Below are 26,719 nucleotides of genomic sequence, written 5' to 3'. Positions count from 1 at the left end.
TGTTTCACTTCTCAATTGAAAAGAGGGCGCCACTTGCGGTTTATCTTTAAACAATAATTAGTGCTGCCATACTTTTAAGAAACAACAGTCGTACTTAATTCAATTTGTATTTCAGTAATTACATTTCTATCCAATACTAAAAGTAGACTGATGGTTTTTATTTCAAATTATTTATCAATATTATAAACTATTTTATGTTATAACATTGCATTTTTACAATTTGACACGATCAGATTGTTTCGCAAATTCGGTGCGTTCCTTACTACCAGCAGTCTATTGGCAACACCACCAGTGCAGACAGCAGCAGTGAAAAGAAAACGAAAACGTCGACGCGTACGGAAAGAATTTAGCTGCTCTTTTCGTTTTTTATTTATTTATTTGCTTTAAATGCATTTTAAAATAAACAAATTGGATGAGCATTGATGCATTTCGGCATAATGCAATACAATAAATTGTAGTGAAATTGTGCAAAATTGAGTGTATATATTTTAAAGTGAATTTTTACTTGCGTTTCCTTGCTCATTGTCTCGTCGCGTAGTCCGTCTCGTTCGGTTGATTGCAGTGGCAGCGAAATAGCAGCGCAGCAGAGATAGCGACAAATTGTGCTCCGAAAATTGTAACTCCGCGTAGATATCAAATAAAATATGCAATTGAACAACGGTACGAGGAAACTTAAATAATAAATAGTTAAATTTGTTTTAAAAAATATATTAAATTTGCACTTGGTATAGTGTGTTGGCAAAGTTTTTTTGCTTATTGGATTGGGTACAACCAACAACAACAGCGACAACATAGGGACCATCTACCTGCGTACGGTGAAGTTTTCCGATTTTATTCGCTGCATGCCTTCGTCATTATTAACCCATTGTGCGTGAAACAAATTGTCACAAACATATTGCATTGCATAGACAAATATAGAGAAAATTCAAAATGTTTTAATAATTGTTTGGTGCGTTTGGTTTTTATTATTCGCATAAAGTTCAACTATTTGTTGCTGTATTAGTTGCCTTATCTTTTGTGTACAATTAACAAAAAGACTGAAAACAAAAACATGTGTGTTGTTGAAATTTACATTTGAATGGTAATTAATTTATGCACAGAGAAACTTAATTACTTCCGTTTTCTCTTCAAAAAAGTAAAAAGGTACCTATTCACAAATCGTAAATTTTGTACGTATAAAGTAATTTCCTTTGGTGAGTTTTGAGTTTCGAATGTTTTCGGCATTTTACGCCCATGCAGTTAAAGAAAAACACAAAATTAATTCAGTTAAACGGATGCAGTGACGCTATGGTTGTAAAATCAGTTCTCAAACTTAACGCGGTCAATTGCAAAACGTGCAAAATTTTGTGTGAAAATGACAAACGTGCAAAAAAGTACTATCGTGAACTACTTAAACTTTATACCCTCTACAAATCTGTATAAGTCATGCTTATATTTAACTTAACAATATATCTAAATTTTATTTCACACGCATAAGATACCCACAAAAATTGACACAATTATTGTTATTTAACATTTATTGTTATGTATCATTCCTCTAAGTCTGACATATGACATTTAAGCATTATAACATGCACATAATATTTTAAATGTATATAAACAAAATGTTATGGAATATAGTTTAAAGTAAATGTCAGTAGTTCGCCCACTTGTTTTCCCGTCAAATAGCGATATACATACATAAATACTTACAACAGCACACGAGAGCATACAAATAACGCCCTCGTTCTGTTCCCCTTTGTACTTGTACAAGATTTTATAGCTCTAGTGTTTGGATACGCCGCCCGTACCGCACCGCATATCGTTCACATGTTGCGCAGTGCGCAAGCCAGTCATCCAAACAACCAACCATCGCCCCATTCCATTCATTCATACATTCAGTAGCGCAGCACCAACGCCAGTGTTGCTGCTGTACAATTTAACTCCCACTTCATCTCACACGCTACAAGTTGTTTCTGCTGCCGAGCAGCAGCTGTAGCGAATTGCCCGTTGAAACTTTTTTTTTTGTTCCACTGTGTTTATATTGTTCTCTGTTAGCAATAACGACGAAATAGTGCCACAAAAAACTTTCAAATGCATTAAATGAAACCAAAACTTAATTGCACTAAAAGAAATATTTTATTGCGCGCACAATGTGACGTAGTCAGTAAATTGAAGTTGTATAAGCAAAACAAGAAAACATACATATTTAAAAGTTTAGTCGAGATGCCTATTTGGTAGTGGGTGTAATGACAAAGGTCAAATTTGTTAAATGTTAAATGTCAGTATACTAATTTTGAAATGAAAATGATATGAGTATGTTAAAATTATTTTTTTTTTATAATATAAAATCTTCATAAAATGGCAACTATTTCACAAGGCGCCTTCAAACCTATAAGTTTCCAACAGCAAAAATTATTTTAAACTTTTTATAATAAACGATAATAAAATGAGAAATACAAATTACACAAACCTCTTCCTGATTTTTTGCAATTACTTTTAAAAAGTTGTACTATGTAAACTACTTAATAGGAAAACCAATAAGGAAGAAAGAAAAACTACAAAACCTGGATTTCCTGGGAAAATGAAAGTGAAATTTTGTTAAGGGGAAAATGTAAAACAAATTTTTTTTGTTTTAGTTCGTACAGAACATTTGTGTTGCTGATTAAATTTTTTTTATTGAAAACCTTGGTAGTAGCTACAATACATAAGTATATGGTAAAAGCAAACAAAAAATAAACAAGTAAACTCAATGACAAAACGAAAAAAATATACTATAACAATATGCATATACTAAGTAAAATACAACACGAAATTGCAAGTAAAAAACAACAAACAAATAGTATGACTTTCGCACTTAATATAAATAAAAAAATAGAAAGTATGTGTATTAATGATTGTCAACTTATGACGTACATATGTATATTGCTGGTACCATAGCTGTTTTTATAAGTATAGGTAACAGCCTACAATAATTAACGCTACCATCACCCCTTCCACATATCTGTGCTTGCTATAAACATCAGGTGTGCTCTGGACGTCCTACTGTTGTCATTGCCACCACACTGGTACCACTTGATTATATTGCTTATTTGGTGTGGCATGCAGTCAGTCACACTGCGCGCTAAGAGCATTCAACTGGTACAACTTAGTGGAGGGTACCACCAATCGAACAGGCTAAACTTGAAAAAATATAGTGATTTTTTGAATTTTCTCCGCTGCTTTACACTTACTCTGTTGTAGTTATTAGTTTGGTTAACTATTTGCCTATTTGGGCGGCAAGTCAAGTGGAATGCCTTGGAATATTGTTGATAAAAATGCACTTTGTATAGATCTCACGGAGAGAAAGATGTGGGCACTTATTTCTTGAAGCAATTGCAGTGTAAGCTTTGATTAACTGCACTATTAAAACTCATATGTTATAATGCATATACAAACAATATACATAGATTTAATGATATAAATGTATCTTACGCATAATATAAAGTTACACCAACAACTTGGGTTACAAAATTGCATTAAATTTTAAAAACAATACTTGAAAGTATTGCGTGAATACATTTCGTTTGTAATTCACTTACGACTTTATTTGTGAGTGCATATTTCAAACGGTTTTCAGATTAAGCCGGCTTCGAATTTAATAATGCTATATAAAATGTTTTTTATTCGATAATTGCTGTTTAAACTTAGCAACAACGAACATAAGGTCTTCAGAATTTTTGCTGAGAAAATATTTGAAGAGTAAATTTCCCATATTTGAAAAATGTCGATGTCGAAGGTTTGCAAAATTCCACGATGACGTTCCTCATATTTGTTAATGTGATATCTTGAACATAAAAAATGCTTATTTTCTCGGAAATAAATATGTGTAATAAGTCATACATTGAATTCCCTTAATTTAAAAGGGTTCCTATTATGATTTATATGACAAGAAAACACGTTAACTATAATACCCTTTACAATTAAATTAAAAAAAGTTCTATATACAAAAATTTAATTTAGATCCGGCAGCTTGTATGGCAACCACATATGTATGTATGTATATGATATAGCATTTTAGTCTGAACAATTTATTCGAAGATTGTAGCGTAGCCTTGGACAAAAATATATCTCAATTTTTGTAAAGCAGCTTCTTTAGGAAAAAGTGACTTGAGCAAAATTTCAAATCGATATCTCACTGATGGACTAGTTCACGTACAGACGGACAGACATGGTTAGAGCCACTCAGCTTGTCATGCTGATCATTCATACATACCATTCTAATACAATAGAGGGTCTCCAAAGTTTTCTTTGGGCTGTTGCAAACTTCATGACAAAAATAATATACCCTGTTCAGGGTATAAAAAGTAAATATACGTCAATGTGTTATGCAAAATATTTAAACTCATCACGTCAAAAAAAATCTTGTTATACTGCGACACCCAATCAGTTGTTGTGCGTTATCAGTACGGAAAAACAAGGAAAACAAAATATTTAAATTGCTTGCCTATTACTGCCTTGTTGAACTACAAATGTCACACATTTAATATATACATATAACGTACATACAAACACATTTTTTATATGACTAAGGGAACATTTCTAAACAGATTTTTATTTTATATATATTTTTTCAATTCCATATTTTATCTCCCCCTTATTTTCCATACTAGTCCGACTAAATAGCCTTGCTTGTCAGTCTGTCAATGTGGTATAAAACTCAGTTGTACAAAGAATCCGATTGAATACAAGCGCGCGGTTAATTTTCGCGTGCTGATACATGTGATCCGATATAATATTGTACTAGTTAGTACTAGCGTAATATAAAGTGATTACTTTAAGTACTACATGCACATGTAGATAACCACATATACATATATAATGTATATTTTTTGTATGTATGAATATAAAATAGTATTGTACAAGCTATCTAATAAGCTATGAAGCGCTCAAAGTTGAAGCTGGTTGTCAGTCAATGTACAATGACCGTTTTTAACATCTATAAGATATACTTATATATAGGAAAATCAAATGAATGTATGTATGTGTATCAAATAATTTGTGTAACGCAATTTAGTGGTTGTGCTTAAAAATTCAAAAAGGAAAGAAAGAAAGCTGTCTAAATGACTGTTGTTCGCAATTTTTTATTTGGCGCTGCCTGTCCAAATATACAAAGTCCAGCTTATTAGCGCCCACTCGTATGTCATAATAAATAAAATGCGAAGAGTTGCGCTGTCAGATAGTCTTATTACATATTTTTTCATGTGATATGTTTAAAATTTCAAAACTTTTGTTACTATTTGTATGTTTGTATATACTTATAAATTTATATTGTATACATACATACGTAATAATATAGCTGCATACTCTGAAATAAATGTGTTTTTGGGCGTTTTCATTGTGAAAATGAAGGTTAAATAGCGATTTTTGGACAACAATTAAATGTTTAAGGGAGTTGAGGTTAGGCCAAATTATTGTGGCTTATATAAGTGTAAAGTGTGTAACACTTTTTCTACAAGTAATATAAACTTGCATATTATTTAATAAAAAGGAGCTAGCGAGTAAGATGACTGCCTCTATATTAAAAAAAAAAAAAAACTGCCTCTATAGCTCGTTCCCACGACTGTCGAGTCTACGTAATTGGAACGGTACCGGATTGTTTGCCCAAGGACTGTCAACTCGACAGAATTCTGCCGCTACAACAACCACAACAACAACTGTTTCTATAGCTTTTCTTATTTTTCGTTAACCAAATTCTCTTTTGCTCCCTCTACTCGACCTTCTTTCTTTCAAAAGGCTCTGTGATGCAGCGCTTTAAGCAGTAAACATCAATAAATATAAATTTTTTCAATCTACATATAAAGGATCTGCGATCGTATGAAATCTTTCTAACGGCAACATGACAATTTTCGGCACAATTTCGATATTTGTTTTTTAAGTACACTCTCTACACCAGTTTTACAACATTTTAAACAATTCTAAAACAGGAACTACCAAGCCGACGGCACCAGAACCCTCTTATACAGTGGATCCACATACCTTAAGGGAATTATTCCGGAATGTGGAAAGGACAAATACATCAAAGTTTTGGCAGCGCGAACCGGGATTGCGTCAAGCTAAACTGCTACTGGGATTGTGCAACCTCAAGAGGTTAAGTGTTAAGTCTAAAGTTAAATTCAGGTAAATCCTTGTCTCAAAATATACAGGTCATTGCAGGGTCAAGGTATATATAGGAATCTATATATTATAAGCATAGTGTAAACTGGAATGTGTAGATTCTGTGAAATAGAGCCGGAAACTCTCGAGCATCTGCTTCAAGAGGGGCGTAGCAGTCCGTAAAGTCAGTAAGAAAGCCCTGAGATCCACATATCCTAGATGCGAACTCATCTACTCTGTACAACATATCACGATCCTTGAATATATAAGAACTAAATGAGTATTTGTGAAAGAGTGGAGGACACTATCACAAGCAGCAATGCATATCTTATTAACTTTCTATTCTATACTAAGGCCGTAACTTCAAGACGAATCAATCTCAAGCAAAGATTTTTTTTCATATCAAAATCCGTATTAGTCTACTTCATAATTATTTTTTAAGAGCTTGATAACTTTTTTTAAAAAAAAACGCATAAAATTTGCAAAATCTCATCGGTTCTTTATTTGAAACGTTAGATTGGTTCATGACATTTACTTTTTGAAGATAATTTCATTTAAATGTTGACCGCGGCTGCGTCTTAGGTGGTCCATTCGGAAAGTCCAATTTTGGGCAACTTTTTCGAGCATTCGAAATGTTGTCTTCCAAAGCTGGAATAGTTGCTGGCTTATTTCTGTAGACTTTAGACTTGACGTAGCCCCACAAAAAATAGTCTAAAGGCGTTAAATCGCATGATCTTGGTGGCCAACTTACGGGTCCATTTCTTGAGATGAATTGTTCTCCGAAGTTTTCCTCAAAATGGCCATAGAATCGCGAGCTGTGTGGCATGTAGCGCCATCTTGTTGAAACCACATGTCAACCAAGTTCAGTTCTTCCATTTTTGGCAACAAAAAGTTTGTTAGCATCGAACGATAGCGATCGCCATTCACCGTAACGTTGCGTCCAACAGCATCTTTGAAAAAATACGGTCCAATGATTCCACCAGCGTACAAACCACACCAAACAGTGCATCTTTCGGGATGCATGGGCAGTTCTTGAACGGCTTCTGGTTGCTCTTCACCCCAAATGCGGCAATTTTGCTTATTTACGTAGCCATTCAACCAGAAATGAGCCTCATCGCTGAACAAAATTTGTCGATAAAAAAGCGGATTTTCTGCCAACTTTTCTAGGGCCCATTCACTGAAAATTCGACGTTGTGGCAGATCGTTCGGCTTCAGTTCTTGCACGAGCTGTATTTTATACGGTTTTACACCAAGATCTTTCTGTACGCACTGTACGCATTCGTGTGGTTGGTTTAATGTCCAATAAAGTAAACTGAGTGCGAAACTTGGTCACAATCGCATTAATTGTTTGCTCACTTGGTCGATTATGTAGACCATAAATCGGACGTAAAGCGCGAAACACATTTCGAACCGAACACTGATTTTGGTAATAAAATTCAATGATTTGCAAGCGTTGCTCATTAGTAAGTCTATTCATGATGAAATGTCAAAGCATACTGAGCATCTTTCTCTTTGACACCATGTCTGAAATCCCACGTGATCTGTCAAATACTAATGCATGAAAATCCTAACCTCAAAAAAATCACCCGATATAAATACTTAGTGTTATTCATATATCACATATTTTTCGAGATTTTTATGTCAACTATATAAAATATAACTGGAAATCGTCCACAATGGATATTGAAAACTTTTATATTTGTTAAAATATCTTCACGAAATTTGGTGTAGGTTATTATTCAAGCCATCTCTACATCCACTGATTACATTGTTCAAATCGGACAGCTATACCATAATAGCTTACCGTCCCACAGCAAGGTCATGTGTGGACCGTTCTCAGGACAGGCGGGCCAAAGTAACCGGAACGGACCCGGCTTATTATCCGGCCAAGGATTGTTAACTCAGCACCAATCCACGAAATTTCTTCTTTCTGTTTTCTGCCGCTACAACAACAAGAAACTCTTTTATTTGTGAAAATATAATGCTTCGGTGCAAACGAACTTGACATTTTTTTTGTTTGTCATAATATTTATTAAAGTGCCAGTTTATTTCCAAGTTATGTTTAAATTTGGCACAGTAACGTATTAGTTTGCAGAAAATGTTACCTAAATCATTTGAACAGTTGCATTGCTTTAAACTCAGACCACAAAACCGCAGCAAAAAATATACAAATATTTTTTTATCATCATTTTAATGTTTCTCATTTTTAAAATACTTATTCTTAAGCATATTCATACATATGTTTGTAAGTAGTTGCCTTATCAACGTTTGCATTTCTTACTAATAATTGCGAAATTGAATTTCCCACATATTACAATTATAATTATCAATACAAATGCATAACAACAATTAAAGGTAATTAATGCAACAATTATTTTACTCAATATCTTATGTTTTCTCTTTCGTGGCGGTTCCCACAAGCGCGTTGCGCAATTTGAAGTTATATAATCACGTGCGACTGATTATTATAATTTAAAAGTGTGCTCAATTGCATAATTAATTCGACACGTCGAATTTCGATTTTTGTAAAGTAATAAAATTTCATTGATTTTTGTGAAGTAATAAAATTTCATTGAGATAAATTTTCAAATAGTACTATGAATTAATAATTTTTTTTATTGAAACTAATTTGCAATTTTTAATATTTTGACACAGTTTTTTTCAAGTTAAATAACGGTTAACCCTCTGAAATTCCCGCAGACACTTTGAACCAATTGCACGAAGTCAATCATAATTTGGTGTCTTTGCGGCATGGTCGCACAACCGACACAGATCTGCAGAACAGTATCTCAAACTGTGCATATGTCATGTTAATGTTGTTGTTGGTTGGTCTTCCAACGGTAGGCCCAGGAAACGTGCTGATTCAACGTGGTCAGAGGGTAGGTATCAGATGAGTAGAGGTACATAGTTAGAGTCATGCGTGGACTCCTGCATGCTGGACATACAGATTTAGTTTAAACTGCTAATGCATCCAGCATACATACATATGTCATCTTAGTCTACAGTGACCTGCATAAAGCCCTACCAGCTGTCTTAATTTTACTCTGTAGAGAACAATCAAATACTTGTACCTTTTTGTATTGAACTGTTCCAAAAGCAGTTTCGCGGGGCCCACAGCAAAGAAAGGTTCCGATCCTATTAGCTTGGTTTCCTTCTTTCGCTAAAAAGACGGCATGGTGATTACCATGACATTCTTGCTAAGCTTTTTGATGCATTCAACTAACATTGTGAAGCTTTATTATCACTAGGACTAGACTACTTCCTGTGGGGTTATTTGAAGTCATTGGTCTTTAGCAATAATTTATACGCTCTTCAAACTTTAGAAGTCAAAACATGCTATTCATGACATACGACTTGAACCCTTGTAAAGTATTCGAAAATTGAGTTCATGGAATTCACTATTTAACGATGTTATGTTCAGAACTTAATTTTTTCGATTGTAACTCACATTAAATAAAAAACATTTGAATTTCTATAACAATTATTGTTTTTTTTGCTGCCTGTCGGCACTGACAGTTTGGTGCGTGGTCCTACTATCTTAAGTCCAATTTCTTTGTCACCAAAATACAGCTTTTGTGATGGTCATGGATATCAGCAGAGAATTATCTACCACAAAAATATCTGTAGAAACATAGCAAACACTAGAAGTTCTTTGAACCAGCATCGCCAATAAGGAACATAAACTTCCATTTATTACCTCCACAAGAAACCGGCAAACTTTCAAGAGCTGGTTAATATATTCCCTCATTTTAGCCCAATCCCATTGAAGCAGCTACTTTCTGGGCATATCTTCATTGCATGTGATGACAACTCATCGGGTTTCGTATATCATTATAACAACAACAACAACATCGAAGTAGATGTGATTCAATACTCAATTGAATTGACTCTGAGAAGCATTTTCAAAACTTCACAGTTCGTAAAGTTGTTGTTCGCTGTTATTTTGCTATGCCCTAATTGTCACTGACCGACAACAATACACACTTGGCAGCGCTGAGCTTCCTGTGATCTTATGCTCCAGTCAACTGCGTCTCATGCGGCGCATATACATACATACATACTCATCTATGGATATGGTGCACTATATAGATATACATAAGTACATATTTAAATTTATACCCTGAAATATGTCATGTATTAAGTATGCCACGAAGTTTGTAACAACCAGAAGAAAACATTGGAGATCCTGTAAAATATATTTATAAATGTTTAGCAGGATGAACATGAACTGCATGTCTGCATATGCTCGAACTAGTCCTTCAGTTTTTGAGATATCGATCTGAGTATTGACAGACGTCCTTTATTCTCTAAGGAGCTGTTTATTTGTGGAAACTGTTGAACTCGGAACAGTTTAGCTTACAGCTGTCATGCTAACTAACAGATCCAACTCAAGTCCTTGTAAGAAAATGGTTTTTATTGACTTCACGAAAATGGACATGGATTATTTGCCTAATGGCCGATTACATAGACCCGACTGTCGTGTTCAGATCGAGTTGCTATACCATATAACTGTCATATAAACTAACCGACCACAAGTTCTTTTAAAGATAACTTTTTTTTTATTCGTGAAGGGTATCATAACTTCGGTGCAACCGCAATTAACGCTTTCTACTTGGTTTCTATTTTTTTGCTCTTCGGTATTACAAGAATGTTGCTTTTGTGATAAAACGGAAAAATGCAAATCAATGTTGACGCTCAATGGAAGGTGGCCTCCTGATGTGTTGGAAGGGGAGATGAGTATATTCATTGCATAGCAACGCTGTGCAGGCAGTCAAGTGGCACCAGACAAATAAGCAATATAGGGCCTGACAAATTTCTGCTTGTATGTGTGTATGTGTGTGTAGTGATATGCTAAGCGTGTGTACCACAATGGAAACACCAGCTAGGCACTGACTACAACACGCAAATATGTATTTATGTCCTATAAACTTGAGTGTGGGTGGTACTGTTACGGCTGCAGCCACAAGTGGGCACACAATATTGGTTTATTTAAGCGCTCTATTATGATATTGCTCATCCCTATCACACAGCTGCCTCAATGGTATTGTAAATTATGCCTCCCATCCACACATTGCAATTTGTCGGTACTGTCTGTATCATGCGCCCAAATAAGTTTATTATACAATAATCATATTATATATTTATTTAGCTACTTAATGTGTTAATATGCAATATACATACATACATATGTATGTTTGTATGTGTTTATTAATTGAAAGCACTTTATTTCGTATTTTTCGCAGAGCTTCAAATCAACAGTCGACGGTCAGACTGATTGCTGACTGACTGCTGAATGCCGCCCTAGAAAGTAAACATTATAAACTAACAACAACTACAAAAAAATAACAAAAACGGACTAAAGCAAAGCTATAAGTGGAAATTAAAACCGACAATGATGGCCATAACAGCAGCAGCAGCAGCGACAGCTTAGTATTAACCATATACACAAACATATATACATACTGGAAGAAGTGCAAGTACTGCTGAAGAAAGTCTCGAGTCTCCAATGCAAAGCCAAAGTCATCTGCATATTAACTGCAACAAACACACATATAAATCATTCCCATACATGCAAACATATGTACAAATATACATATAAGTGTGTGTAAAAAGTGCGACGAAAGCGCTGTGCAGAGAATTTTCAAGCTTAACGCACTTGCAACACAACTAGCCGTAGGTGTGTGATAAAGTGAAATACATATCAGACACAGTTTTAATGCATTCACGTTATCAACGTGGCCAACAACAACAGCGACAAGCACATCAGCAAAACATAATCATAATATATTTAACTGCATTAGAAAACGCATAAATTTAGAAGAAAAAACAGTAAATATTTACATTAGTGGCACCATAAGTGCCAAGTTTGCGACAATATTAACAGCTAAAGTGATATTTGTTGGCAACTAATGGATCCATATCATCATATCAGACATCATGTAAGTAGTTTTATTGACCGACTATAAAGTAGAAGAAACGTTAACTTAAAATATAAATATATACATATATCGTTAAATAAAAAAAGTTCTATAAAAATCTGCTTTTTTAACGTTCAATTTGTACGGGAGCTGTATGCTATAGTGGTTCGATCTTAACAATTTTTTCGAAAATTGTATCATTGCCTTAGATAATGATCCATGCAAAATTTCGTGTAGATATCTTGTCAAATAAAAAAGTTTTCCATACAAGACCGTGCTTTTGATCATTTACTTTATATGGCAGGTATATGCTATAGTGGTGCGATCTTAACAATTTTTTCGAAAATTGTATCATTGCCTTAGATAATGATCCATGCAAAATTTCATGTAGATATCTTGTCAAATAAAAAAGTTGTCCATACAAGACCATGCTTTTGACCGTTTACTCTATATGGCAGCTATATGCTTTAGTGGTCCGATCTTAAAATTTTGTTTCGAAATTTGTAACCTTGCCTTAGACAATAATCGCTGCCAAATTTCGGGTAGATATCTCGTCCTACAAAAAAATTTCCCATACAAGGACTTGATTTTGATCAATCGGTTTGTATGGCAGCCATATGCCATAGAGATCCAAAGTCAGTGGCTCCGACAAATGAGCAGCTTCTTTGGGAGAAAAGGCAGTATGTAAAATTTCAGAACAACATCTCCAAAATTGAGGCACTAGCTCGCGCATATAACGACGGTTGTGGCTAAATCGACTTGGCTCGTCAGACTAATCATTTACATACATATATATTTTATAGAGTCCTGGACGTTTCCTTCTGGGAAACTTCGTGGCAAACTTAAACCTCTTCAAAATTTAAAAAAAAACTATTAATATATGTCTTTTTCTATACCGCAGTATCCACCCACGCGTCCCGAATTGCAACAAAAATGCAATCGCGGCTCACATTCGAGTGACACAAGCTCAGCGTATAGTGGCAGCGATACAATGGCGTCTGTATACGGCTCCTCAATGGATGCGGAGGAGATCGATCTCTCCGGTTTGGTGGAGTCGGTGGTGGACTCCGATGAGGAGGACTTGGCGGAGAGTATGGATGTGAGTTGCATGTATTTATATACTACTTCACACTTACTTATAAATGCAAATATTTATGGTTGTTTTAGAGTCTAAATGTGCGCGATGCGGTGCGTGATTGCCTGGAGAAAGATCCCTCCGAACGCACAGAGGAAGATGTCGAAATACTGCTGGAATTCACACAAGGTTTGAAGGCCTTCACCAATATAACGTTGGCGGTGCGACGCGCACTCTGTGCCGTCATGGTGTTTGCTGTAGTCGACAAAGCAGGCACAGTGGTGATGTCCGATGGTGAAGAGCTCGATTCCTGGTCGGTGCTTATTAATGGCGCCGTCGAGATTGAGCATGCGAATGGCACGCGTGAAGAACTGCAAATGGGTGATTCCTTTGGCATACTACCCACCATGGATAAGCTATATCATCGTGGTGTAATGCGCACCAAATGTGACGACTGTCAGTTCGTTTGCATAACACAAACCGATTATTATCGCATACAGCATCAGGGTGAGGAGAATACGCGACGACACGAAGATGAGGATGGGCGCATAGTGATGGTCACGGAATTGCGTCAAATCGGCAGCAATGAACATGGTACAACGGGTAGTAATGCGAGCGCCGCCAGCGCCGCGGGCATGAAGCGTGGTCATGTGGTGATACGCGGCACACCCGAACGTTTGCTGCAACAGTTGGTGGAGGAGAATTCAATGACTGATCCGACATATGTGGAGGATTTTTTGCTCACACAACGTATTTTCATCAAAAACCCACAAGAGGTAACGCAAAAGTTGCTCGCCTGGTTCGAATGTGATGCCGAACCGCCAAAGGGCAGCACAGCGTCACCGCAAGAGATACGCGACCGTGTCACACGCGTCGTCTTGTTGTGGGTGAACAATCATTTTACCGATTTTGAGGCTGATCATGAAATGATGGAGTTCCTGGAGGTATTCGAGGCTGGTTTGGAGCACACGCGACTGCTGAGTCAGCTGCGTTTGCTGCATATAGCATGTGCGGCCAAAGCGCGCATGCGTAGTTGTACATTGACACGTTCGTCTCGTGATGAACCTTTAAACTTCAATATTATTGGCGGTTATGAGATGCGCGGCATTACCGCAGCAACCGGCGGTGGCGGTTGTGGCATATACATAGCACATGTAGTGCCCGGTTCGAAGGCGCAAGATGTGGGTCTCAAGCGTGGCGATCAAATACACGAGGTGAACGGTCAGTCCTTCGAACATGTGACGAGTAAACGTGCAATGGAAATACTAATGGGTAGCACACATCTGAGCATAACGGTAAAAAGCAATCTGCTTGGCTTCAAAGAGATGATGTTAGCCATTGAACAAGGTGGCAATGGCAGCAGTGGTAGCAATGGTGCCGGCACGCCTATCGGTAGTGGCAGCGGCAGCAGTGGCGGCTCGCTAGGCAGCAAATCATTGCGTAGTCCACGTCGTATATGCGCCAACGACATTGCCAAATTACATGGACGCTGTATGTTGGACGATATGACCACCACAAATCGTTCGCATATGCTGCGACTCAGCTCAGTCGATATGTTATTGCCCACGGACCAAACAGACTGTTGTCCGCCAGCCACGCCACCGCCGATTATGCCGCAACAGCCGAGTAGCGGTGGTGGTAATATGGCCAGTAATTTTATGTCGAATCTTTTGCAAAGCGTTAGTAATGCATCGGCGCGAAAAGACTCGCAAGCTAATTGCCATGACGGCGGTGGCGGCTCAAAAGGTGGCGGTTTTATGACGCTTGCGCCAAGACGTCGCATACAAAAAGCGCTAGCGAAAATGAATTTGTTGCAGCACAAAAGCATCGGTGGCGCCGGTTTGAATGATTCTGTCGATATAGCCACGCCCACGGAGACGATGTCACAAAAAGCCGGCAAATTAACCACTTCCTCTTCCAGTTCCTCATCTACCTGCGGCGGTGTTGGCGGCGGTAATCGCCTATACCAATCGCAATCCAATCCGGATTTGAGTTCATCACTGCTGTATGAAGATGCCACTTCTTTAACAACCAGCACTGCTACAGCGCCTACGCCAACACCCAACTATCTGACTGCCTCCATGCATCGGCCATCGGCCGTTTCCACAACAAGCTCCGCTATGCTTCCCGATTATCCCGAGCATGTGTTGAAAGTCTTCAAAGCCGATCAGTCATGCAAGTATTTGCTCATCAATAAGGAGACGACGGCGCACGAAGTTGTTATGTTGGCGCTGCAAGAGTTCGGCATACATGACCCCAGCTCGAATTATTCGCTTTGTGAGGTTAGCGTCGGTGAGGGTGGCATGGTGAAACAACGTCGCCTGCCCGATCAACTGCAGAACTTAGCCGAACGTATTGGTTTTGCAGCGCGCTACTATTTGAAAACAAACGGCAGTACCGAAACACTGGTGCCCGACGAATTGGCGCTCGAGTTGGTGCGTGAGTCGAGTGTGCATTTTCTGCAGCTGAACGCCTACGAGCTGGCCATACAATTGACACTGCAGGACTTCGCCATCTTTCGGCAAATCGAATCGACTGAGTATATCGATGATCTGTTCAATCTGAAGACGAAATATGGTGTGCCAATGTTAACGAAATTTGCCGAACTCGTTAATCGTGAAATGTTTTGGGTCGTCACCGAGATCTGCAGTGAACACAATATTGTGCGTCGCATGAAAATTGTCAAGCAATTCATAAAGATTGCGCGTCACTGCAAAGAGTGTCGCAACTTCAATTCCATGTTCGCCATCATATCCGGACTCGGACATGCGGCTGTATCACGCTTGCGTCTTACCTGGGAAAAACTACCGTCTAAATATCAACGGCTCTTCTCCGACTTGCAGGATCTCATGGACCCCTCACGCAACATGTCAAAATATCGCCAACTTGTCTCTTCCGAGCTGCTCGCACAACACCCCATCATACCGTTCTATCCGATTGTAAAGAAGGATCTCACCTTCATTCATCTTGGCAATGACACGCGTATCGAAGGTCTCATAAACTTTGAAAAATTACGTATGCTCGCCAAAGAGGTGCGTCTACTAACGCATATGTGCTCATCGCCCTACGATCTGCTCGCCATACTCGAACTTAAAGGTCAATCGCCCTCGAATGCGCTCTTCTCGCTCAATCAGCTGTCCACTTCACAAAATGCCGGTGGCACACACAGCACCGTTATTGCCGCTAATGCCGGCCAATCGACTATTAAGCGTCGCAAAAAATCTACAGCGGCACCGAATCCAAAGAAAATGTTCGAAGAGGCACAAATGGTGCGTCGCGTCAAGGCATACCTGAATAATTTGAAAATCATCAGCGATGAGGATGCACTGCACAAATTCTCGCTTGAATGCGAACCGTCATCCAATTCACAAACACATGGCAGCAGCGGCGGTAGTACGCGTGGTGAGAGCGGTTTGGGTCGCGATGGCACCGGCAACTCTTCGACACGCAGCGGTGATCAGCTGAGCATCTATTCGCACACGTCATCCTCATCGGCACCGAATTCATCGTTGTCGCTGCGCAAACGTCATCCCTCATCGCCCACACTCTCCACCACCAGCTCAACATCGTCAACCAGCGATCATCATAATCGCCGCAATATGGCGCACAATAATAACTCAAAATTTGGAATCGCCTCCCCGCAAGCCGTCAAAAAGATACTGGCGCTATCCGATCCGACGAAAGTGCGTCCACATCAGCCGTTTACAGCGCGTCATTCCGGCATGCCACCACCACCGCCACCACTGCTAGTGAATACGCCGCATCACATGCTTGCGCATGCGTACAGCAACACGCCAGCGGGCATGCCTTTAACTGCCGCTACTGGCACTTCCACAACGCCAAGTCCGTGTACGCATCGACGTCTGGCATCCGGCAGCAATTCAATGCCAACAGGTGAGACTGCAATAATTCTCATTTCTTTTAACTTTTTATACTAATGAATGCGCAATTCACACACAGGTAATATGGTACCCGTTCGGGCCATACATGAACGTTCAAATTCGGATACGCCAACGCCACCATTACCATCTGTTGATCTCTCAGTTGAAAGCAGCAGCGTTACAACATTTCGTGACTTGCCTCTGCGCAAATCTGTGACTTCGGGTAAGCAACAGTTCTTTGGCTTTTCATTTATACAATATTTTCAATATTGTTTTGGTTGAGCGGAATTTTATTATCACAACTCGTATTGCTTAACTTCCCTTCTTGCTTACTAACAACAATCTAGTATAGAAAGATATTAGTGATTTGAAATTTAAATTGCCAGCAGTAGCTTGCTTGCATTGAGGTAAAGGGTTGAAGCTCCGGTTAAGGAAATAACTGTTTTAGTGAAAGTAATTACCTTTTTATAATATATTATATTTAAACAAGGTGTACTCAAAGCTTAATAATAATATGTACTGGGATTATTTAGGAGCAGATTTCGTTTTTACAAAAATAGCAACGTATTAAACTAATTATTTAATATTAATATACTGATTAGCGAAAAAATGTAGCAACTTGTTTAATTTGCATGTTCTGGTGTTGGTACCTAATGAGCAATCAGTATTGCTGCGAGATATCCCCTTATACATTCATAATTTTGGTTTTTTAGTTTTCGAAATTCATGACAGCTGAACAGCTATTCCAAGCAATAAAAAGAATGGCAGCTCTAATACTAAGACTAATAAGTAAGACTTCATTCATATTTTAAAATTTTGAATTTATTCTTCAAAATCTAGGTCGTCCCCCTCAAAGTAATGGCCCAAATACACTTGCTCGAACTTTTCTCCAATTGACAATTTTCCCGAAGCGGTCGTTTGAGTTTGATGATTAGCCAGAAGTCACACTTTCTGCACGATATTGGTTGAAAATTTGGTGCAAAACTCACGAAGAATCAATGCAGCAAGCGACGGTGCATTGTCGTGGTGCAAAAACCAAGAGTTGTCGCCTCATAATTCCGGCTAAAGTATAGCTTCGCGCAAACGACGCCTAGTATTCCAGTTGACAGTCTGATCGATACTCGAATAAAACTGTCAACACTTGATTTTTACTCTGCTTTGACTTGTTTTTTCGACTTCGGCTCTCCGTTGTCACGATATTCGGACGATTGATCGCCTGTTTCCGGGTCGTAAGCAATAATATGTTTCCTGACATCCTGGTAGTTGGAAAGCATTGTTTCACAGACGTTAACGCGAGGCTGTAGTATTTCGAAATTGAGAGATTGATTGAAGATTGAAGCCAATCATGCTTACACTTTTCTTAGGCCTAAATGATCTCTCAAAATGGTTTTCATTGTTCCTTCCGACATTTCAACGATGTCAGTAAGATCTCTCTCTGTTATTCTCAAGCACCAATTGCTTTAGTTTATTGACGTGTTGATGTTGATGGACGTCCTGGACGTGGTTCGTCTATTAGCAGGTGTCCTGGAGTTTCAGGCTCCTTGTCGCAGAACCGGCTAGGAGCAAGAAGCTTTTCGGCTTGCAGTGGCCAATGCGACAAGTAATCTGCATTTGTCCCTAAGGATGTTGATTACATATTTAAAACTCCTGAGGTTGTAACCCCCATTAGCAACTTGTAGTAGATATATACGTTACAACCAGCCAGGTTCATTGGTTCAAAATTTTAAGGAAAAAAATCTAAAATTATAGCTATAAATTTAATTTTAACTTATGCCACGCCCATCGTCCAATTTTGATCCCAACTCCATTAAAGGCCTCCCATACCATCTCGGAGGTAAAATTTAATGTCTCTCACGTAATTACTTATTGATTTATTGCGCTTTTAGTAGTTTTTAACAGTACTGTTATATGTGGAGTAAGCGGTGTTATCTTCCAATTTCATCCGTTGGGTCCAATTTACGATGACTTGTTCGAGCATTTCATCGGGTAACTGGCGAATGACACGCGTGATATTTTGTTACAAAGTCTAAATCAAAGCGGGATTGTCCGCATTGACTTTAGACTTTACATATCCCCACAGGAAAAAGTCCTACGGTCTGATATCACACAATCTTGGTGGCCAATCGACCAGCCCAAAACTTGAAATTATCTGTCCTCCCAAGTGTTTTCTCAATAAATCCGTTGATTGATGCGATGTGTGGAAAGTAGTGCCGTCTTGTTGAAACCAAGTGTCGTCGAGATCACGAGCTTCAATTTCAGACATCAAACCGTCGCCATTGTCAGTTACGTTCTTAGCGGCATCATTTTTGAAGAAATATTGAGCTATGGTTCCACCGGCTCACAAACCACACCAAACCGTTGTTTTTTCTGGATGAAATGGCAGCTCTTGAATCTCTTCAGGTTGCTCTTCGTCCCAAATGCGGCAATTTTGCTTGTTTACATAACCATTGAGCCAGAAATGGGCCTCATCGTTGAATAAAATTTTTGTTCGGAAACGTCGGATCTTCTTAGAACTTTTCAAGAGCCCATAGAGCGAAGCAATCTCATTTGGGAAGGTCAAGCGGCTTCAGTTCTTGTGATACAAATTTCTCCAGTGATTCTTCAATTAGAAAATTATGTGCATATTTCAAATTTGAAAAATTATATTAAACTTATCACAAATATTATATATTATTTAAGGAAGTTAGGTTAGGTTAGATGGCTGATTACTCATAAAAGCGTGGAATTAAAGTCAAACATTTAAGAAAGTTGCTTTAATAAAATTTCAATACCCTATCTTAATTAATATGCTACTGTCGAATTTACATACTAACAACGCTACATACATACATACATATACATATATTTTACTACTTTAGGTGTGTGATTATAATTTGCTCTTATTTTTTATGATTTACTATTCTTTTGTTTATTTTGGCTTTTTTCCCCCTTCCATTCCCGAAACGTATGTAGACGCCGATCATCTAATTTAATATGTATAACAGCGTGTCGGCTTACAAACACACAACCACTACGTAGATACGTAGACACGTAAACACGTTTACATACATTCATACACAGTAGTTTTGCAAAAATTGAGACGCAACTGTAGTTGGGTATTTGAACAATTTTTAACTTTTTTTAGTTTTCAATACATAATTTTCTGTTGTCTCATCATTATTTCACACCGATCACACCAAAAACCAACCAAACAAACCAAACGACGAAAAAACACCAAAAAAACCATAACAAAAACAAATGCAACAAAAAATTGGATAAAATAACACGCTACAATTAAACACAATGCCGCTGACGTGCCAACAATGATAACAACAACAACACTACACGTACACTGCACTTGCACATACATTCATTATCACATCAACATCATCCATCATAGGCTCGGTGTCATCCAGCGACAGCGGACACGGCTCATATGCGCAACAACATGACACTAGTAGCTCGGTTTACACCGCCGCCGATTGCCGACTGCTCCAGCAAATCTCCAATACGGCGGCACGCAATTTGAGCGGAAGCGGCGGCGCTGGCAGCACCAGCAGCAGCAGTAATAGTAGTAGCGGCAGCAATGGCAGCGCACCAACTACACCGGTACCACCACCGCCACCGTATCACATGTTGCGCAGCGCTGCACACAATGCCGCCAATAGCATGTATCACGCGAATGCAACAAGTGCGGCACCGTTGCCGCCACCGCCCTACACGCGCTTGCATTGTGGTGAGACCATGGTTGCGCCGCTGATGCATCCGGCACACACACGACATTCCAATATGCATGGTAAGTCGACACACGTACGCGGGGGAGAGTGGGCATAAAGTGAAAGGAAAAACCGAAAAAAGTGCAATAAATTTATGTGGGGGCAAGCAATGGCTAATGTAAACTATTACTAAAACAATACAACAACAAAATGTTAGTAAGCAAGTGCGCAAGTCAAGTCAATAGCAGCGAAAAAAACTATTTTTTTAAGAATTTTTTTTTTACTCCACATCACTTTAATTTATTTTCAGTTCTGCTTTTTGTACTGTATTTATTAATGATTTTTTTTTGTTTATCTTACAGGTGGCACACCGAGTTTCGTTGATGGCAACAACAAATGCCCAATGTGCCCGACAATGTCGCCACCATCAAATATGAATCAGTAAAGTGTTTGAAAAACATGTTTTGAGATTATGTGTAATTTTTAGAGTAAGTATTGCCATCATAAACCAATATATTTATATAATAACATAGCTCAGCTAATAATCTAGTATACAAGTTCCAAAGTAAACAGGACTTAAAAAAAAAACAGAACAAATGGTTTTTTCGGCAAAATCAATTTATTTTATTCAAAATAGTCTCCTTCTGCTTCAATACAGCTTTTGGCACGGTCCAAAAGCATGTCACGTTCGTGTTTTAGCTCGTTGGCCGGTATGGCCGCCAGTATGCCGGTGCAAGTCTTTTGAATGGCGTCTACGTCTGCATAACGCTTTCCTTTCATAGGCAAATACATTTTTCCGAAAAGAAAGAAGTCGCACGGTGCCATATCAGGTGAATACGATTGTGATTTTTGGTAAAATAATCGGTCACAAGCGTCGATCGATTGTTGGATACTGAGCAATTTTTGGTCGTCAGTCAATTTGTGCGGAACAAATCGTGCACACACCTTTCGTAAGCCCAAATGTTCGGTCAAAATGCGATAAATCGATGTTTTGGAGATATTTAACTCCATTTCCATGAATTTCACTGATGATTTCGGTTGATTTTTGATGAATTCACGCACAGATTCGATGGAATTTCCGGTGATCACAGAATTTGATTGGCCAAAATGTTGATCGATCTATGTCCTCACGACCTCTTTGAAAACGTTGAAACCACTCATGCACTCTGCTATAGGCAATCATCGCCATAAACTTGTTTCATCAATTGAAACGTTTCCGTAAAAGTTTTACCAATTTTAAAACAAAATTTAATGTTGGCTCTTTGTTCGAAATTCACTTTCGCACCGATAACACAAACATACTGACACTTAAAACGCAATAACTTCACTTCCAATCAATGAAATGTCATGAAATTCTCACTGGACAATCGATAAAGATAGCACATTCTAACGCACTAGTCGACATATAGATGTCGCCACCAGGGGCGCTAGATTCAAAACGTTCTTTTTACTTTAAAACACATCTTGTATACTCTTGCCACTTGCAAGAATTTAAGCCAGAAAAATACCGTAAGGTGCAAACCGTCTATCAGAGAATAGAAATCCAAGCAATTTTTTATACATTTGAACTCCCCTCACAACCGCACCGTCGTTAACTTTAACAAAGCTAACTGGGTCGGCTTCACAGAATTTACCGAGAGCACCTTCATCGCTTTACCCATTTCTATGGACATAGTCGTCGGCGTGCGTCAATTCCGCAAGGTGATACACTACCGCACGCTTCATCTCGGCTGGAAGAATCTTGGTAATCCGCTTTAATTTCCTAGCCGAAGCAGCATGTCGATCATTGTGATCATCGAATAAGGGATCTCAATTTGGAGATTCTGGACTACTGTGTAGGCGCTTTGTCTAATCCGAAGAGACTTGACCGAATTGAAATCCAGTAGCGCGAGCTACTTTAGCCGGTAACTTATACTGAGCCAAATGATGCGTTACCCAACGGCTGCACAAAAGGCTGCGCGCCACTTACTTTCACCGATGAGCAGGTTCAAAGTATTTTCAACAAGGCGAAATCATCCAAATCCATTGGCCCTGATGTGCACCAAAAGTGCACAGCACCACCACTGCACTTAGTGCCATAAACGCTCAGATAGTTCATGGCCTTAACCAAAAACCGCCCTGCGAAAAGACGATCCTCTTAGTGTTAGACTCGTCAAACGCCTTTGACACAGTCAATCACACAACGCTACTTGAGGACATCGAAAAATTTACGCTCCCTCAAGCACTGAAGAGGGGGACTATGAACTACCAGAGCGGTCATCAATCATTCGAACTATTTCGAGCTAAAAACTTCAAATTGAGAAGAATTAAACAGGGAATTCAGGGGGGTGGTGTCCTCTCCCCGTTACGGTTCAACTTCAACATCTCGAAACTCATGGAACCACCAAAAGAAACTTCTATCATCTCGTCGATGGCATGTGTTCAGACGTAAACGGCTATCTTTCCGACTTTTCTCGCTTCCTCGCTGCACGGAATTTAACACTCTTTCCCACTAAATCCATAGAGACCATATTCGCAAACTAGCCCAAGGAGTACAGACTTGACCTTGAAATGCAGTCGATGACGTTAAGATTCCGACTGTTAATAACTTTAAGATTTTAGGTGTGACTTTCGACAGTCTGTGCTCCTTCCCTCCTCACACGTCCGCGATTATTGCCAAAGTACAGAGTCGCAACAAAGTCCTCAAGTCGCCAGCCGGCAACACAAAAGAAAATGAAACGCCTGGATGCAGTGAAACGCATACGAGAAAGCTACAAACATGTCAGAACACTGCACTCCGGACTACGACGGGATGCCTGTTGATGTCTCCCATCGAACACCTTTACAGTGAAGCCCATATGCTCTCAGTAAGGAGCATAATGAAATCTTCTCCAAGCAGTTTCTGCTGGGGTGCTTTCGGAGAAATCTTATATGGGAAGTATATATGATGGGAAGTAGGCGTGGCTGCGGTCCGATTTCGCCCATTTTCGCAATGTCAAATAAGAATGTTAGAGGAATGTTATGTACCGAATTTGATTGAAATTGAAATTGTTTAAAAACTAGTACCGTTATATGGCTAGTAGTAATAATTCTTATAAGAATTTTTCTTATGTTACTTTATAAGTTTTCCATTAATGGCGTTTTGTGGGCGTGGCAGGGGTTCAATTACGCCCATCTACGAACTCGTAATATTTTGTGCTTTTGCCTAGGAACGCGCATTTCTTTAAGATATCTCATTTTTTACTCAAGTTACAGCTTGCACGGACGAACGGACAGGCAGACAGTCCCTCGGGATTGAACTCGTCTCGTCATCATGATCATTTATGTATATTACATCGAGCCAAAATTATCATAAGGACAAACGAATGTTCTTATAAAACAAAAATTTAGTAGAAAATGCTTCAAAAAAAATAGTTAAACAACAAATTTTTTAGAAAAAATAGGTTCTTATAAAAAAATTACTAATTTTATTTATGAAGAAATACACATATATGTATATTATGTCATATATTAAAAATGTTTTTGAAATATTTTTACTCAATTACTTATTTCTTTTCTTTTCAGTTTAGGATAAAAAAAAACCAAAAATGCCAAAACTACTTTTTGGTTGTGTTGAAAATGCAAATAAGTGACAACCAAACTATTTTAGAACAACAACAAACAAAAACACACTGGAAACCAAATTGACTGCAAATTATTTATACCCCAAAAATAAGCCAATCTGTTCTTCCTATTCGGTAATGAGATGCTAAATGAAACTTTGTCGTCCATTGAAAGTGAAAAACGCAAACAAAAAGCCTACTCCGCAAGATGCCACCACCGTTTTTGAACGTAATATACACAAATATTTATTTTCGTATGTATTTAACTGAGACTAAAGCAAAGTAACCAAATGAGAGAAAGTAATACATACCTACTCATATGTATGTAGTATATGCTGACATCAAGTGCAAAAAAAAAAATTTAAAAAGTTGAAGAAAGCAAACTAAATGTTTTAAAATTAAAGAATTGCTTGTTAAAGTTTATAAGACATGCGTGTAAATGTACATAAGTATATAGCTAAAGTAAGGAAATTTATTGAAAGGAAAGAAATTACTAAAAACTACAAAATTTACACACATACACACTTACCTTTATAGACACACCCACATAATCAATGGCATTTGTGCGATCTTTTATATAATGTATACATAATATATTTACAAAAACAACTTGTTTTCTTTTAAGTTTTATCGCTATGGAAAGTAATATATTTATACTTTCTACCATACTTTAACTTTTTACCTTTTTGAAAGTAAACACACATTAAAAAATATTTAATTAAAATAATAGTAATTCCAAAATTATTTTATTGCTAATAAAAAATAGTTAGTTGTAAGTTAAGGTTTAATAAATCAAAGTGATTTTAATTTTTTGTTTCTTTCTTAGTTTTTGCTTATAATTAAACTGAAATATTGCGCTTTTAGCACGCTATTTTTAATATAATTAATCAATATTTTCTTTTTGTCGCATTGTATTTTAGGTATGTAAAGAAAAAAAAATACAAAATAAATATAAATATTTAAAGTTGCTAAAAAACAAGTGCACATTGTGAAAAATATTAAATTATTAATATAGTAATAAATAATAAATACTAAATGTACGCGAGTATTTACCCTCAAATCAAGAGCCAGTGCTACCCGTGTGTGTATACGAAAAGCGCCACAGTAAGCGAGCACACTTTTGATAGGCTAATGAGAAGCCTTTGAAAATGGTAAAGCTGAAAAAAAATTCATAGTAGTATAAAACCCATTGGAAATGAAAGATAGAGTAACAAAAATGTAAGGCACAATAATTTACGGGCGATCTGTGGTCGGGTAGAGGAAGAAAGCGTAGAATTTTTAACAGTTAAAAATGGTTTATCCCGATTTTCTGCGAAATTGCGACTTCGGTAGAAAAACTTTATATGGCAAAGTTGCAGGTAATAAAAAGATAAACATTTTTTGTACTAACACCTTCTTCACATAACCTCAAAATTTTTGTGGAAAATTCAAATAACCATAAAATCCAAATTTTTCACCTTTTTATGAATTTTTTTGCGAAAAATTACAGCGGTAACAAATATATTTTTTATACCAATTCAAGATAGAGATTTCAACGAACATAAAATGTATTTTTTGTACCAACACCTTTTTCACATAACCTCAAAATTTATGTAAAAAAATCAAATAAGCATTATATTCCAAAACTTTCACTTTTTAGTGTATTCTTTTATGAAACATTTTTTTTATAGCAACTCAAGGTAGAAATTTCATTCCACATAAAATGAGTTTCTAAAAAAAAATCGAATACTTTGAAGCGTAAATTTTTCATAGAAAAAAATTTTTTTTTTGTTATTGAGTGAAAATAAAGATAAAAATAAATATTTGTAACACTATTTTTTTTGAGGTATAAAAAAGTAAACTTATACCAAATTTCGTGAGAAAAAACTTTTTATTCAAGATCCAAATATTTTTTTATGAAAAATTAACTAAGTTTTTATACCATCTTAAGATAGAGATTTCAAAAGTCCGAGAATGACTTTCTTAATAAATCTGATATTTTGAAGTAACAATTTTGCAAAGAAAATTTATTATTTTTTTGATTATTAAGTCAAAATGAGATAAAAATTAATATTTGAAAGAAAAATTGTTTTTGGTTCACCAGAAGCTAAGCTTATACCAAATTTCGTGAGAGAAAGAATTTTTTGTTCAAGATGAAAATAAAAACACTAAAATTTAGTGATTCCAAAATTTCACACAAATTTTGGGGTTATGTGAACAAAGTGAGCTTTCAAAAGTTAAAGACCTTTTTTCACTAATCTTAACTAAAAAAAATTTATACTTTGAATTGTAAATTTTTAAAAGAAAATTTGGTATTTGGTTATAAAGTCAAAATAAAGACAAAAATAAATTTTTAAATAAATATTATTTTTTGGTAAAGCTTATACCAATTTCGTAAAAAAATTATTTTTGTTTAAGATCAAAATAAAAACAATAAAACTTGGTTATTTCAAAATGTCATACATAATTTGAGGTT

At 37.3% G+C, this 26,719-nt stretch overlaps 1 protein-coding gene across 11 annotated transcripts; it reads left to right on the top strand.

Annotated features, from left to right (window-relative positions):
- The first annotated feature begins 336 nt into the window (after positions 1 to 336).
- On the top strand, positions 337 to 25,002 carry LOC120767781 (rap guanine nucleotide exchange factor 2). Of its 11 annotated transcripts, none has more exons than XM_040094032.1 (8): positions 337 to 660; positions 11,358 to 12,053; positions 12,934 to 13,131; positions 13,200 to 17,001; positions 17,152 to 17,211; positions 20,368 to 20,763; positions 21,046 to 21,171; positions 24,227 to 25,002. In XM_040094032.1, the coding sequence occupies exons 2-7, from the start codon at positions 12,024 to 12,026 to the stop codon at positions 21,126 to 21,128; spliced, it is 4,569 nt and encodes a 1,522-aa protein (XP_039949966.1). In that variant the 5' UTR covers positions 337 to 660; positions 11,358 to 12,023; the 3' UTR covers positions 21,129 to 21,171; positions 24,227 to 25,002. The 11 variants fall into 11 exon arrangements, 9 of the variants coding, with proteins under 9 accessions (XP_039949966.1, XP_039949960.1, XP_039949969.1 ...); XM_040094026.1 differs by having other exon boundaries at positions 17,068 to 17,211; XM_040094029.1 differs by lacking the exon at positions 337 to 660 and adding an exon at positions 671 to 810 and having other exon boundaries at positions 17,068 to 17,211.
- The last annotated feature ends 1,717 nt before the right edge of the window (positions 25,003 to 26,719 follow it).

The sequence above is a fragment of the Bactrocera tryoni genome, chromosome 2 (assembly GCF_016617805.1).
Source record: "Bactrocera tryoni isolate S06 chromosome 2, CSIRO_BtryS06_freeze2, whole genome shotgun sequence".
Taxonomy (NCBI): Eukaryota; Metazoa; Arthropoda; class Insecta; order Diptera; family Tephritidae; genus Bactrocera; species Bactrocera tryoni.
Note: the sequence above shows the minus strand (reverse complement) of the source record. Positions and strands in the feature narration are given on the sequence as shown.

Bases quoted from the DNA above. Each gene is read 5' to 3' on its own strand.
- LOC120767781 (XM_040094026.1), top strand. From the start codon at position 12,024: ATGGATCCATATCATCATATCAGACATCAT. The intron at 13,132-13,199 runs GTGAGTTGCATG...TGGTTGTTTTAG, and splicing joins ACTTGGCGGAGAGTATGGAT to AGTCTAAATGTGCGCGATGC. The intron at 17,212-20,367 runs GTAAGCAACAGT...CATCCATCATAG, and splicing joins GCGCAAATCTGTGACTTCGG to GCTCGGTGTCATCCAGCGAC.